A 15,713-nucleotide genomic window follows, 5' to 3' on the forward strand; every position below is an offset into this window, starting at 1 on the left:
ACATTATGTTCTTTGCCTACTGGTTATAGAGCTATTGACCTCAACAATAAATTTACCTAATAATTAGGAAAAGCGAATTTTAAGTTTAATGTTTTATCAAACCCTAAAGTATCAAAGAATTATACAACTAAAATGGAACACTAAATGGTCCTCTAATGACCAGGATTATCCCTTAAGCAAAATGATCACAAACTACCTAAATTCAAATTTTCTTTTATGTTTCTCTTTATAAAAAGAAAAATAAATCATACTATTTATCATGGAAAAAAGTAAACTCCACTGAACATATCTACAAATAATTTAAGTGTCATGTTATTACTATTATTTTGAATTATCTGATAGCTTAACACAACCCTCTCAAGAGCAGGACCTCTGACAATCTTGATCTACTCTGGAAAAACAAGTCTCTCTGAGGTCCTACTCACTACTGGCAAACACAGGAACCCTACGGGGTTAGTTCAGGTGACGAGAACTGACAGATCCTAAGAGCACAGCAAGGACAGACGCCCAGGAGCCCTCGAGGAGGAACAGGTACTAAGAGGACAGAAATAGAATATCATCTTTTCTTAAGCTGTCCACGTCCTAAAGCTACATGACCACCCAGAGGCCCCAGTTTTCCCTTTGCTTCCATACCTCACCTAATCCAAGCTTCTAGCAATTGAGCAGCAATGAAAGGAGGAAGCCAGAGGGACACTTGCCTAGTGCTAAGCAAAATATGAAACAAAGTTTTAAAAATGTAATGCGCAAAACAATCTTTGAAGCATGCTATCCATACAATCACTTTAATTCAATGGAAAAAATATCCTTTCTTCTTAGGTACATCTTATAAAGTCTTTTGGTTATTTTTCCCTATCCAAGGCTGTGCATAATCTTCATTTTAAACTAGTTTCGCCTGGATTTTTGCAGTGTGTTTACTTTTTAGTGAGATAAAAGCCAGGAGAGATGTGGTTTGTTCCAGCCTCCAAACAATACTAGAAATAGCTCGGCTCTCAGTCTGTATCTCTCATCAGCCCTGGTTGCCAAGTCACTCAAAAATTATATTCTGTGATTTCATTTTTAATCCTTGGAAAAATTAGTTATGAGAAATTAAGTTCTCTAGATGTCTAGAATATATTGAGTAAAAAGTCAAAGAACAGTACATACTGTTTGATCCTATTTGTTTAAAAATTACATGTTTGTATAGGTACATAAAACGTATAAATAAAAGACTTAACAGTGGCTATCTTTTAAAGATAAGATAGATGAATGCTATTTTATATAATCTTTACTATTTATTTTTTAATCTGTATGAAATGCTTTAAAAATTTTACTGCAAATATACTGTCTTTAAAAAACAGTTTTTCACTCTATAATTCATCAAAGCCAACAGTTCTCAACCCAGGCTACTCATGAGAATTACCCACAGAGCAACTAAAACTCTCTGGCCAAGGACCTAAACTATTATATTTTTATCAACTCAATCAAATAATCATGACATGCAACAGAGATAGAAATCACTACTCTGGGCTAAAGGAACATAGAGATATTTATTTAAAAATCCAAAGTCAAAAAAACAAGAAAACTTATCTCATTAGACAAACACTAAATATATATTTTTAATCCTCTGTGGCGTATCTAACCCTTTAATATCATTAGCAAGTAGATACTGAAAACTTACTATGTATTCAACATACGCTGTCTCAAGCTGAAAACAACATACTGATAAGGATATATTTGGGGACTGTTCATAATTTTCTACTTTCTTTATAGAAATGGTGCATATTATGTTTAAATAACCATGTTCAAATTAGGTTATCTCAGTATCTCAAACTTTCTTTTTCACTCTAGCAAATCTAAGATGTGGAACTTGCTCTCCTTAGCTTCTAACAGCATTGATTTCTCAGTCTGGGGATATGTCCCACATAGGGGCTCACTCGATTCTCAGGAAGATGATGCATTTATATCTGGAACAAGGCCCCAGACCAGGGGTCCGTCTCAGATATGGCTCATGAGCCATGTCTGGCCCACCACCTGTTTCTGTACAGTCTGTGAATGAAAAACGATTTTTACATTTTGAAATGGTTGGGGAAAAAAATCAAAAGAACAATATTTCAAGGCACATTAAAATTACACAAAATTCAAATTTAATTATTTATAAAGTGTTATTGCAACACAGAGATGCTCATTTACACTGTCGATGGCTATTATACTGTTGCTGGCTATGCCACAATGGCCGAGTTGAGTAGCTGTGACAGAGCCCATATGGCCACAAAGCCAAAAATCCTTAGTGCAGTTACTGCGCGTTGCGTATGTGGAGCAGTGCCCTTTACAGAACAAGTCGCTGACTTCTGGTCTAGATGATTTTGACATGTGTCCTGGGGGCTGGCTCGCCCCACCCCACACCTCATTGAAAATTACTGTCATGGTAGTTTCACATATTAATAACAGGTGACATTTTTGGTGTTTAATTAATGACACCTCAATGGCATATATTCTAATACCCCAGGTTCTTCAGAGCATAGCATGTAGCTGATACCATGGGGTACACAGTCCTGAGCAAGGAAGATCACCAGAGAATACATGGCTACACCTGAATTTTTAAAAAGTAAACAGGATTAGCCAAATGATAAACATATTGGAGATGGAATGAGGGTGAGGAATGGGGAGTGAAGCACTGTAAGCCAGTGGTTCTCAGGCTTGGTTGTGTGTTAGAGTCACTTGGGAGAGCCTATAAGAAATACCATCCCCAGAAATTCTGACTCAATTGGGCATCAGAATTTTTTGAAGTTCCAGAGATGACTCTCCTGCATAGCCAAGAATGAGAAACAACTGCTATAACGCATAATGATCAAATCGGAATTCCACGCAATGGGGAATATGAAACTGTAAAAGCTCTAGTCACCCTGAGGGTGACAGAATTTGCTATTATCCCCCAATGGCTTAAGGCTTTTGCTTTGAATAAGAGAAAGTGCCAAGAAGCAGGCAAGGTTATCACATAGAAGGAAGAATGTGGCTACCATCGTTCAGAATGGCAAAAATACTGAGAGCCCCACTGCCAAGACCCTAAGATCCAGGGATGGCTAAAGACTAACAGTGGACAAGGGCAGCACAGAAATCCCCCTGCCCCCACCATAAGCTTAACACTAAGAAAGAAGCAACGGAGGGGGGGTTGGGGGGGCAAATGCGCCAACAGACAACGCTTCCTTCTGTGGCACAGGCATGCAGAGACAGTTCCCACCTAACAATGGAGCACTAACCCTGAGAATAACCCTGCAGCACCTCGTCCCCACCCTAAGCACGAGGCCACAACAGCAATTTCCAGAGAATTTGAAGCCTGTGGTACGCTGAAGGGAACCGTAACAACAAAACTCAAACTCAGCGCACTCCTGAGTAGATTAAATCAGCTCTTCACACTACCATTGGAGCAGAAGCAGCCCATTTCCTGGCATAAATACGATGTACATCAGTCTCTACTATTAGACATACAAAGTACTGCATTTAACAAAAATGCATGGGACACACTCAAAAACTAGAAAAGCAATCCATTGTTAAGAAATAAAGAAATCAACAGAACCAGACCCAGAGATGACCCAGATTTTAGAACAACCAGACAGGGACTTTTAAAACAACTATAATTCACATGTTAAAGGCTCTCACAAAAAAGGTAGACAACTCACATGAACAGATGGGAAATTTCAGCAGTAAGATGGAAACTCCAAGAAAAAGTCAAATGAAAATGCTAGAAATTAAAACACACACACACACACACACCAAAAACATGATATCAGAGGTGAAGAATTCTTTTAATGGGTTCACCAGTAACTTGACACAGCTAAGCAAAGAATCAGTCAACTTAAAGACAGACCAATAGAAATTTTTCAAACTGAAATATAACAGGAGGAGCAAACAGAGAAACAATCCAAGAGTTATGGAACAATTCCAAACGTTAGTTTAACATCACGTAATCTGAGTCGAAGAAAGAGAAAATGGAGAAGAAAAATATTTGAAGAGAGTGGCTGAAATTTTTCTAAAAATAAAAAGATATCAAACCACAAATCTAAGATTTTCAAAGAATCCCAAAGAAGATAAAGACCTCCCAAAAGATCCAAAAAACAACAATAAAACAATAAACCATGCCCACACACCTAGATACATCATAGTAAAATGACTGAACACCAAAGATAAAGGGAAAATATTGAAGGTAGCCAGAGGAATAAAGACATTACACACAGAGAAACAAAGATAAAAAACACAGCAAACTTCTCATCTGAAACTATCAAACCAGAAAACAACAGCGTGACATTTTTAAAAGACTGAAAGGGGGAAAAAAGCAAATGGTAAAGGCAGAAATCCATATTCAAGAGAAATACCTTTCCAAACTGCAGGTGAAATGAAGACTTTTTTCCAGAAAGAAAAACGCTGGGAGAATTAACTGCCAACAAACCTGTGCTACAAGACATATTAAAGGAAGTTCTTCAGACAAAAGGACTAATACTAGATGGAAGGTTAACTCTACACAAAGAAATGAGCAACAGAGAAGGTTAAAATGAAGGTAAAGATAGACATGTTTTCTTATTTTTAATCACCCTTAACATTTTAATCAGATTTAAAAATAAGTTGCTCTATTTGCACTTGAAACCTAATTTAACAGAAATTAAAGCTACTGTAGATATTTAATAGTTATCTGCTTCTGTTTCTTAAGAGAGCAAAAACACTAGTTTTTAAATTTAATTGTGACACCTTCAAGAGATACTTTAATATATTGCCTCTCCTAAAGCTTATGGCAATACTGTTTATTACCCACTCAAAGTAAATTACCCTTTTACTAGCTAATTATATCATTTTAAACTGTAAATTACAGTATTCATCCCTGAATAAAATTCTTAGGAAAACAGATTTTCAGTTTAAAACAATGTGAATATGATTTGCTTTAAAGAAATCAGTTTAAGCTATTTAAAATAGTTCAAAAATTGCTCTATAATAAAGCCACAGTACTCTTCCTAAAAGATGCCATTCAATTTGTTCTTCCTCATAACTGATGACTCAGTTATAAAAGTATAGGGTTTAGAAGTCAAAATCTGAATCTATTATAAAATTATAACAGCAATTATACAATAGTTCAATTGTTATTACTCATACGCTCTCAAGCATCTTATACAAGTAAGTTAGTAACACATTTGTTTGATTCAATCACTGACCTAAAAAATCTCAGCAAATGATAATATGTTATACAATCTCATGATACAGTATTTACAAGAGGTATTTACACTTAATAATGAAAAATGAATTTTTTACATCAATGAGCAGAACTTATAATGAAACTCCCAATGTTAGAAATTCCTAAAATTAAATGAGACCAAATGAATGCCAAGTCAGAAAATAAAAGCACAACCAGAAAAAGTTAGCAAGTAATGTACTCTGTGACGACCAGTCACACCTTAGATATTAATTATTGACAGCAGTCCTCAAGGAGCAGTTACACCACACCGGGGTTAAAACCAACCAACCCACCCAGATAATTGCAGAACTGGAAGGGATGTTCAGATATTGAAAACCAGTTTCCTAATCCAAATTTTAGGAAGGCCTAAGAGAAACAAAGATTTTCTAGCATGTTTTGTAATATGCTACAAAATAGCATATTAAAGGCTTGAAGGAGTCCCTCTTTAAAAAAGAAAGTTTCTTAATTTTAAAGATTAAAGAAACAAGTTTATATGCAAATGTAAATGTTTCTCTTAACTCATAGTAAAATCTCTAAACTTTTTTCTCAACTCATTAAAATATCTAAATCAGCTCTCCCTTAACATCAATATGAAAATTGTTGGCATTAGATTGTATTATGGATGAAAAAACCCAGGCCTTGGAAATATGTGGCTTGTCTGGAGTACAAATGCTAATTAGCAGCTTTTCAAGGGTAAAATTCAGTTACTTGACTTATAAATTCAAAGACCCTAATGCTTATTTAGACTCTTTATTTGCATACAGAAATCTAGCAGAATCCAAATCATACGAGGAGGGAAAATTCCAATAACTGCTCATTATGTATGTATTTACATAAATATTTGTTAATGTTTAATTCTCCCATATACTTCAGATTTAATATTAAAAAATTTTAAAATTTTAAAATACTATTGTTTAATAGCAATTATTCTCTACAGCTAAGAGCTCATATAAATATTTTTTAAAAATAAATTCTAATATGATCCTAATGTTAAAAGAGAGTCACTTTAAAAAACTGGGCTATAGCATCCTATTGGAAATAAATAAGTCATTTATATTGAAATTTTAATAAGTTTTTAGCTATACTAAATACTTCATATTAACTTACATTATATATTTTAAATAGCTACAGATTCATCACAAAATTTAACGTTTTAAGATCACATGTTCCTAATCCTTGAACTCTCAATAACAAAATCACCTGAAGAGCTAGTTAAAAATGTATTACTAGATTGGTGCAAAAGTAATTGTGGTTTTGGGGGTAGCCGGATGGCTCAGTTGGTTAGAGCACGAGATCTGAACATCAGGGTTGCCGGTTCGATTCCCACATGGGCCAGTGAGCTGCGCCTTCCACAGCTAGATTGAAGACAATGAGCTGCCACTGAGCTTCCGGAGGGGGAGCTGGATGGCTCAGTTGGTTAGAGCACCAGCTCTTAACAACAAAGTTGCCGGTTCAATTCCCACATGGGATGGTGGGCTGCGCCCCCTGCAACTAAGATTGAAAAATGGTGACTGGACTCGGAGCTGAGCTGCGCCCTCCACAAGTAGATTGAAGGACAATGACTTGGAGCTGATGGGTCTTGGAGAAACACACTGTTCCCCAATATTCCCCAATAAAAAATAAGTAAAATTACAATTAAAAAAATAATTGTGGTTTAAAAGGTTAAAAATAATTGCAAAAACTTCAATTACTTTTGCACCAACCTAATAGTTTCCTATACTCGGTTCTCAAAGATCCTAATACCAATGGGATGTACCTTCTACCAGCCCTAGTGAGTCTGATATGTAGCAAGGTTTAGAAACCACGTCAGATTAACGTAATTGATGGTAGGGGATGGGAGACAGGAGAATTTTATAAGGAAAATCTAGTTTCACATTAATGATGAAAACAGCTTAGCTAGATATAGATATTCAAAAGCAGTGTAATACTTTTAAACTTAATCAAGTCCAGGACCATCCTACAAGCCATTCACCTCTCCTCTCTCCATCATCCTATAAACCGGTTATTTCTCCACTCTACCTCTTCTGCTGTCTTCAAAATCCCACTACCTACCTAATTGTCCCTGAACTCAAAAAGCCATAGAAGTACTACTTAGCCTGAAGGTCAGTCGGTGTCTGAAGACCCTAACAGACAATGAATGACATTTTCATCTCTGCTTATCAGTGTTGACCACAAAGACTGACACATAACGCATGATCAAGAAATACCCAGCAAGACTGAAAAGCCCTTCAGTCTTGAAAAGGCTAGACACTGCTTTTTAGTATGATTCATCAATATATCAAGATAGTTTTCGCTTTTTCCAGGCCTCTGTTCCTCTTACAGATCCTCCATCCTCTCGCCCACTATGGTACCCCTAGGTGTCTCTTTCAGGGCCTCATTCCCTCCTCCCCACACCTGCCTTCTGGCTGTGGTGGCCAGGCTCTAGAAGGTGATCCTCACCTTGTCTATACACCCTGTACAATTCCCTCGACAACTTACCCAAGTTGGTCTGTGTGACCAACAGAGCACAGCACAAGTAATCATATATCACTTCCGAGATTAGGTGATGAGAGATCCTGTGGCTTCTGTTTTGGTTTCTCTCTCTCTCTCTCCTCTCTCTCTCTCTCTCTCTCTCTCTCCCCCTCTCCCTCTCTCTCTCTCTCCCTCTCCCTCTCCCTCCCCCTACCCCCTCCCCTTCTCCCCCCACTCTATCTGGCCAAAGCTGTGAGTGCACAGCCCCATGGAGAGCACCCCCACCGATGGTCACATGAACGTGCCTGGAAACCAGCCCACCCTCCAGCAGCAGTCAGGTCTGCAGAGACTTGACAGCTCGACTTACTGTGAGGCCATGAGCCAGAACAAGCAAAACCTTTCCCAGATTCCTGGACATCAAAAACTGTGAGAAAATAAATGTGTCTTGTTTTAAGATACTGAATTTTGGGGTAATTTGTTACTCAGCAAGAAATAACTAATAGAAAGATTTGTAAATTCATACTCACTAGAACATAAGGTTCTTAGAAACAGGCATGATGTGTTATTTCTGTATCTCTGACAGCACCATGTCCACTGTAGTTACTCAAATGTTTGCTGAATTGGATTGACTGGTGATTTTTCAAGTCCTGTATTACATGCTTTGTAAGCAGGGGCAAGATATTGTCTACGTCTGTTTCTTGACTTTTAAAAATGCAGTCAATAATGGTCTCTACCTCATGGGATTATTATAAGGATCAAAGAAAATAATAATACCCAGCACACTAAAAAGTATTAAATGTTGTTAACTATTACTAAAACTTCTAAAAAAGGAATCCTGGATGTGAATTTTTTAACATAAGAATTAATTACAAGCCACGTCAGGATTATGAAATAAATTTAGAAAACTGATTTATGTTCAAGTATTCAGATAGCATATCAAATGAAATGCAATACTGGGTATGTTAATTAATATTAATTGATCTAGCAATCTATATCCTTCAAATCTATTTTCATTTTTCCCAGTCCTACTACAATAAGTACGTAACATGCTCCTAGATTATAGTCCAAGGTTTATATTATAAGAACACAAGCAACTGGATCCAGGTAAAAGTTTGGTTCTTCCTACTTGCATGAAGTTTGGTGAAAAATCTCTTTCTCTTTCGAGGCTTAATCTACTTAGCTAAGGTCACTGAAATTTGATAGTTCTACTGCCACTGTTCACTCTATGATTGATTAATGTTTATTGCTAAAAGACTTAGTCATTAAAAATACATAATTAGCCTCTCACCTGAACAAAGATAAATTTATATTGTGATAGTTTACTATTAAAAAGTCAAAATCATAGCTTCCACAGTCCCACAACTTATCCAGAAATTGCTTTAAATTTAAAACATGTCACCTATTTTCGGTATTGCTAGAGGCTATGGATGTATGATTCAAGATACTGAAATGGGAATTTTAAAAACCTGAAGATGACAATTCTGATTTTGAAAAATTACAGTAGTTTCATTCTCAATAAAATATATAGATAAGCCTTTCAAAAAGCAAATTCCTATAAAGTACAAATCATACCAGCCCTTATTAACTGGCTCTGTACCACAGAAGAGTACAGGATTTTTTCACATGTATTTCAGCAATAGTAAATTTGGGGGTGCAGCACAAACACTGAAAAGTAACACATTTACAAAACATAAATACCTGTATGTGATATTTAAGATAGCTTTACATAAACCCACCCTCTATACTAGAGCATTTAAGACGAGAGACTTTACCTAATGGGAACTTAACCTAATGGGAAACTAGGGTACAAAGTAACACTGAGAAAAGCACACCTGTTTGGGAGCACTAAGACGAAGGCGCTGGCTATACCCGCAGGAGGTGTGAACAACTCCAAATGCACACAGCAGATACCAACGTTTGTTCCCCCTTTCTCCTTTTTGATGACAATATTAACACTAAAGTGGCTTAGTAATTATAAAGGTCAAAATGGAGCTATAATAGTGTGTATATGTATATTGTAAAAATAAACAAACATATATTTTACACACACACACACACACACACGACTGACCTTCATTCCAGTGTGAATTCCCAGCATCCCAATGCTTATTCCCAACAGAAAGAAAGGAGCACCTGCCCCCACATTCTCTGCTGACACAGACAGGAGACAAGCCGAAAGCCAGCCTTTGCCTTTTTCCCAGGGACCAATTATCCCTTTCTCAACACCAGCCTGGATCTGTGTTTATCCAGGGGTTTTGGGATCCTGCCTATTTCTATGTAAAAAATTCTCTAAACCCTTAGCAACCAAATTTGGGTCAGAACTCTAGGTTGGGAGCCAAAGTAGTTGAAGAAAATTAAGGTAAATCAAAAGAATACTTTTCACTGTACATCATTAAAAAAAAAAAAAGTCAACTTCCCCATAAAACTGAGAGTATATACATACTGACTCTAACTTTAGATTGGGAGGCAGGGATCTGTAGAACAATTCAGGGAAACTTTCAGAACCAAAGGAAGCCATTTAAGTCGCTACTTTAGTAAGCTGAAGAAGCACATAACCAATGCACAGCTAACCAACAATTGAGGAGTCCTGTGAATGACACACTTTGGCAAGCGATGGATACAGAAGAGAACTTTGGCAATGGTGATTAAGTGACAGAGTTGGAGTCTCCAGATATTAATAATCTACTCTGGAATGAAGGTCAGCCGTGTGTGTGTGTGTGTGTGTGTGTGTGTGTGTGTGTGTGTAAAAGTCCCCATCCTAGTGTCTTCCAGGAGGGAGAAATAATAAAATGCAGACTGAACTTGGTAGGACTTCTAAAACTGGATATATACTAAATAGGGATCATTAACTTTTACATAGGCAATGGCAACTTAAATCTTTAGAAAGCATTATTATTCAATAAGATCTTGCATTTTCTAATATCTTTTATTTGCTGGACAAAAATTAGTTCCACTCACACATTCTTGGGCTCACTGGAACAAATACCAAGCTTTCCTTAAATACATTAAGTTTTATCATCTATCAGACCTGCCTGAGCTAAATTAAGGCTACATGGAATAAAAAAAAGGAAAAGGCCCAGAACTAAGGGTCAGGGAAGGTCAGTTCCAAGTCCTGCCTCTCTCATTAAATAACTGTTTGATCCCTGCAATGTCACTTCAGTGGTGTGATAGGCGGGATTTCTAAACTGAAGGAGTTGAACAACATAACTTCTAGCTCTCAAATGTTAAGCTCTCATTATTATCATTTGTGAAACATGTATTTCTTTCAAAGTAATACATACACAAGACTACTTTCTAAAGGTCGGTCTCTAAGATAAAAAGGTCAACATAAAAATTTTCCCACTTCACGTATGGGATAAGACACAAAAAGAAGAATAAATCACACTTGTTTTCTGTATAAAGAAAAAAATAAAGATGATAATACATTCCCCCTTTATTGGTTTTAATTAACCAAAATTCCTATTAATCAGATTTCTGCAAATCCTTCACACTCATTTCTTACATCCAAATCAGTCCGGTTCTACACTATGGCTCCTCTGTATCACCTGCTTCTCTTTCAACTTTATTATGATGACAAAAATGCCTTCTGACTTAATAACATGTTATCATAATTTAAAAAATGGTAATAAATTTTCAGTTATTAGCTATTACATTTAAGCAAGTTGCTCTGCTTCAATGTCTGAATGTGTAATATAGGAGTAAACAATCTCTCTCAAGATTGTTGAAAAGATTAAATAAAATACATGAAAGTATGGTTAACTAGTAGAAAAAGTGCATTCAATAAACATTTGTATGTTTTAAAGGTATGACAATTATCTACAAAAGTTATTTAAACACCCCATTCCCTAGTTAACAACATATTCACGCCAACAGATGGAGCTGAAAAATAACACCACTAGAATGTTTACATCACGCAACTATTCAGTATTATTTGAAAAATTCCAGATATATGTATTGAGCATTTACTATGTGCCAGGTACTATATAATACAAGGTTTCCAGAATTCAGTGATTGAGACATTGATTCCACCCTCAAAACCTCAGTCTAGAAGAGACAAATAAAAATTACAATGTAGTTGAAAAATATAATTTTAAAAGCATGTACAAGGAGCAGAATTAGCAGGATGAAGCAAGTAATTCATTTTGTCTGAAGAGGGACAAGAGGAAGCAGCTTAAAGCGTCCTGGAAAAGGGGAATGAGTAGTCCTGCAGGCAAAGACTGGGGTTTTAAGCCTAGCTCGGCCATTTACTAGCTATATGATTTGGGAACAACTTAATTTACCTCAGTGAGTCTTTCAAAATCTACTTTGGAATTATTCTAAAAATTAGAATATATGAAAAGTGCTTGATACACCACAGGAATTCAACAAATGATAGCTGTCTCATTCTAGGAGTTATAGTATTTGTTTTCAATAGACTAAGTTTAAATGGCACTATAGGTAGATTAAGCTACATATGGGATCACCAATGTCACCAGCACGCAGACGACCACAAAGAGCCACATCAGTGTTACCACTTCCAAAGTCCACTTTTGGATGGGATGTGGTTCCTAACGTGGGAGACATTCACCTGCTGGTGAAAGGTATTTCTATTTCTGTCTCCATTTTTACCCTGACAAACAGAATTTTGCACACTCACACTCTAGTTATTTCAGTTGTCCCTCATTCCCACCTCAGTCCTAGATTCTGATGTCCTTTATGAAATGGCAAAGTCCGATAAACAACTGATAATTATTAAGATAGTATCAGGAGATAATTAAAGCTAACCCTGGGATGAAACTATTATTAACCTAATGGTTGACTTAGGGAACTGGAAGCCACTATATAATGAATAGAATCTTTAAGTAAATACTTTGAAATATTGTTAAATTTGGCCAAGAGAGGTAAGTTACATTTACTCTGTCTCCCAAAGCTAATTTTTTCTAAATATCCATTGATGAACTAAGCCAGTTAACACATAAATATATATACATATTCTTAAGTCCTTATTTTCATTTCATTCAAATAAAGATAATTGATACATTTGAAATATTAACAGTGGACAAATACAAGCAAAACCATAAGTAAAATAAAGCAGTCTATCTCTAAATTCAATTGAATCATGAAATGGTCTTTATGTCAATGTAGTTTTTCAGAACTAAGAACATATTCTTGACCTGAAACCACCATGTAAGGTCAGTTTGCTCCAAGTTAACCAACCATGTATTAAAAGTGAAGACACCATGAACCAATCTAGAATCTACTTATAGTTTCTGCATTCAAGGAAACCAGTGTCTTTAAACTCATCCTTTGGGTATATAACTCCAAAAAAAAAAAAAAAAAATTATCTCTGAATATCTGATTTCCATATAATGCCAGATTTTAAATATATTGACATTGTATATATGTATATATAGATGTTATATATTACATATACATACACACACATACACACACACACAAATATGTGCAAATATGTGTATGTATCCTGTCAAGGCAGGTTATATTTGTAATATAGTCTTCCTAATTCTAATCAGTTTGACATAATGCATTTTGAAATACTAATGTTCTATCAAAATTGGCTGCCTTATACATTTTCAAGAAATAAACCCTGCGTATGTTTTTAAGTTTTTTTTCTGAGGAGCAGGCACTGAGGAGTCACCAAATTGCAATTGCAAACAAATCTGTTTCTTATAAACACTTATCTTTAGAGGGTATGTTTTAAATTCAGAACTCAAGAGTATAATATATAAGCATTTCCACTTTAACTTAACCATGTTTCCTCTCACAAAGCAAACCTACAAATTCGATAAAAATATGAGTATTATTGCTCACTTTTACAACTAGAAAATTGATATTAATTATAATGTAGTTAAATCCAATTCTCTCCTGACCACCTTGTCAAATGAAGGGAAATACACAAAATTATCAAATGTCACAGAAGCAGCAGCTTGAGGCCACAGGGAGAGAGACAAAAGGAAACAGAAGAGGGAAGAGATATATGGTTAAAACTAAAATGCTTATTATGCACTAGACCTTGGCCCAGCCCCTGACTCACTATAATCTTAATTTGTCATCTATATTTGCAAAAAGATTAACAGTTGAAACAAATCGATCATTGTGAGCAGGAAATTTAAGTCCTACATTCAGTTTGAGATTTGAGAGACGGAAAAAAGGGCTAAATATAAAAAAGATCGAAACAGCAAAACACAGGATGTGTGCGACTGTCTATGTGTATGTGCACGCGTGGGGGTAAAGGGGATAAATAAAAGCTCACTGTGCTCAAGTCTTAGCACCAGTGCCATTCTGCGCGTACTACAGCAGGCAGGGCAGAAGGCGGGGGTGGTGGCTTCCTACCCACCCACCCCACCCCCCGCGATTCAGAAGCCTCAGAGTCCCGGTAACGTGTGGCGGGCGTCTGCGCCCCCAGAACCCGCGCGGAGTGGATCTAATTAACACCTTCCTCGCCAGGAGCCGGGACCGCGAAGTCCCGAGGGGGCGCACTGGGAGGTGGGGCAGCGAGGAGCGCTTCCTCTGCTCGGGTGGGAGAAAGGAGGCAAGGGGCGGCACCGCATCCCCAGTCCCACCCCGGGCGCATCAATTACCCGTGAGGGTCCTCAGCACCGTCCCGTGGGCCCAGAGGCTCAGGACCTGCTGCACCGACAGGTTGATCATGGAGTGGTCGCCCCCCTCCGCCTTCATCTTCCCCGGGGGGCGCCCGCCGTCCTCTCCTCGGGCGCCGGGTGGCGGCGGCTGCGAGGCTCCGGGGGCGGCGGCGGCTGCGAAGCTCCTCCAGGCCGCCGCCGCCGGGCAAGGCTGCGGGGCGCCGGGCTGGGCGCTGCTGCTGCGGCCGATGGGCCTCCGGGGGGGGCCGCTCAGCGCGTCTCCCAGGCAGCCCCCTCCCCGCCGGGGAGACATTGAGGACAGCGGACGGGGGAGGGGAGGGGACCCGGCGCTCTCCCCGCGCCGCCCCCGAGCTAGGACTCGGGGCGGAGGAGGCCGCTGCCCCTGCCTCTCAGGGGCACAACCACGCCGCGGGGATCGGGCAGGAGGAGGCCGAGGTCACGCCGGGAGGCTCGGAGTGATGGGCAGCCAGCAGGTGCGGCCCCAGAGGGAGTCCAGCTCATCACCACCGGAGGACGAGGAGACCTGGGACCCGGAGGAGGCGGCAGCGGCGGCGGCCTCAGCGGCACCTGCCGCCAGCCTGCCCACCCTCCGGCTGCCGACACTCGAGGAACCGCCCCCTCCACCCGCGGCCGCCGGCGGGCCGCTCGTGCGCGCGCGCACGGGTTCCTTCTTCCCCCTGCTTCAGGGGAGCCGCTGCGCATGCTCACTCTCCCCCTTCCAGCGACCCGCCGCCCTCCGACAGCCGGCGGGTCCCAAAGCCCCCGCCTCCCTCCCCAGCGCCGCGCTCGCGAAGCTGGCGCCGCCGAGAGTCGGCCCGCAGAGGGGCGGAGGAAAGCGCGGCCTACGTTACTAGCGCCACCGCCAGCTCTCGCTGCTGATTGGGTGCTCCAAGGGAACCACCACCTCCACAGCTCCCCGCCCCCGGGCCCGGGCGCGCGCCCTGGGAGAACTGGAGCCCCTTACCCGGGGCCGCGCTGGGCGCGCTGGGCAGCAGGCTGTGCTGAAGCCCTGGCCTGAGGGGCAATCCTGACCCGCTGTGGAAGGAGCAAGGGGTGCTAAAAACTCCGTCAGATGGATTCCGTCATAGTTCAGATCTTTGGCTTCGAATGAAATACTTTTAGTAAAGATGTTTGCATCATTTTTTGAAAGACGTAAATATCTCAACATTTTAGATTTATTAATTTGAGATGTTTTTGTTTTTCTGAGTAAGTCAGGTGACTTGAATAGCTCGCTACTTGCAGACTTATTTGAAAGCTGCTAAAACAGAAATAGACCTTCTTTCCCATTCACCCAGTCCGTCTTGCAACAAGAATTTGGGCCTCCTGCGGTTCCAGAATCCAAAATAACCTTGATGTAGGGCTAGCTAGTGACCTATTCAATGCCATCCCCTGATCTAGCTCTTATTTCATTGCAGTATTCTTTTTATCTAAATTGTAAAAAGTCTCCGTTATTTTTCCCCCTA

General features: G+C 39.3%; 1 protein-coding gene across 1 annotated transcript in view; it reads right to left on the reverse strand.

Moving 5' to 3' along the window:
- TMEM170B (transmembrane protein 170B) overlaps positions 1 to 15,019 on the reverse strand; it is a 35,121-nt gene extending 20,102 nt beyond the window's left edge. Inside the window, exon 1 of the mRNA XM_019742995.2 lies at positions 14,230 to 15,019. Within this exon, the coding sequence (XP_019598554.2) occupies positions 14,230 to 14,542 (313 nt within the window). The 5' untranslated portion in view covers positions 14,543 to 15,019. The remainder of the gene's footprint in view (positions 1 to 14,229) is intronic.
- Positions 15,020 to 15,713: the final 694 nt, after the last annotated feature.

Source organism: Rhinolophus sinicus, linkage group LG06, assembly GCF_036562045.2.
Source record: "Rhinolophus sinicus isolate RSC01 linkage group LG06, ASM3656204v1, whole genome shotgun sequence".
NCBI classification, from domain to species: Eukaryota; Metazoa; Chordata; class Mammalia; order Chiroptera; family Rhinolophidae; genus Rhinolophus; species Rhinolophus sinicus.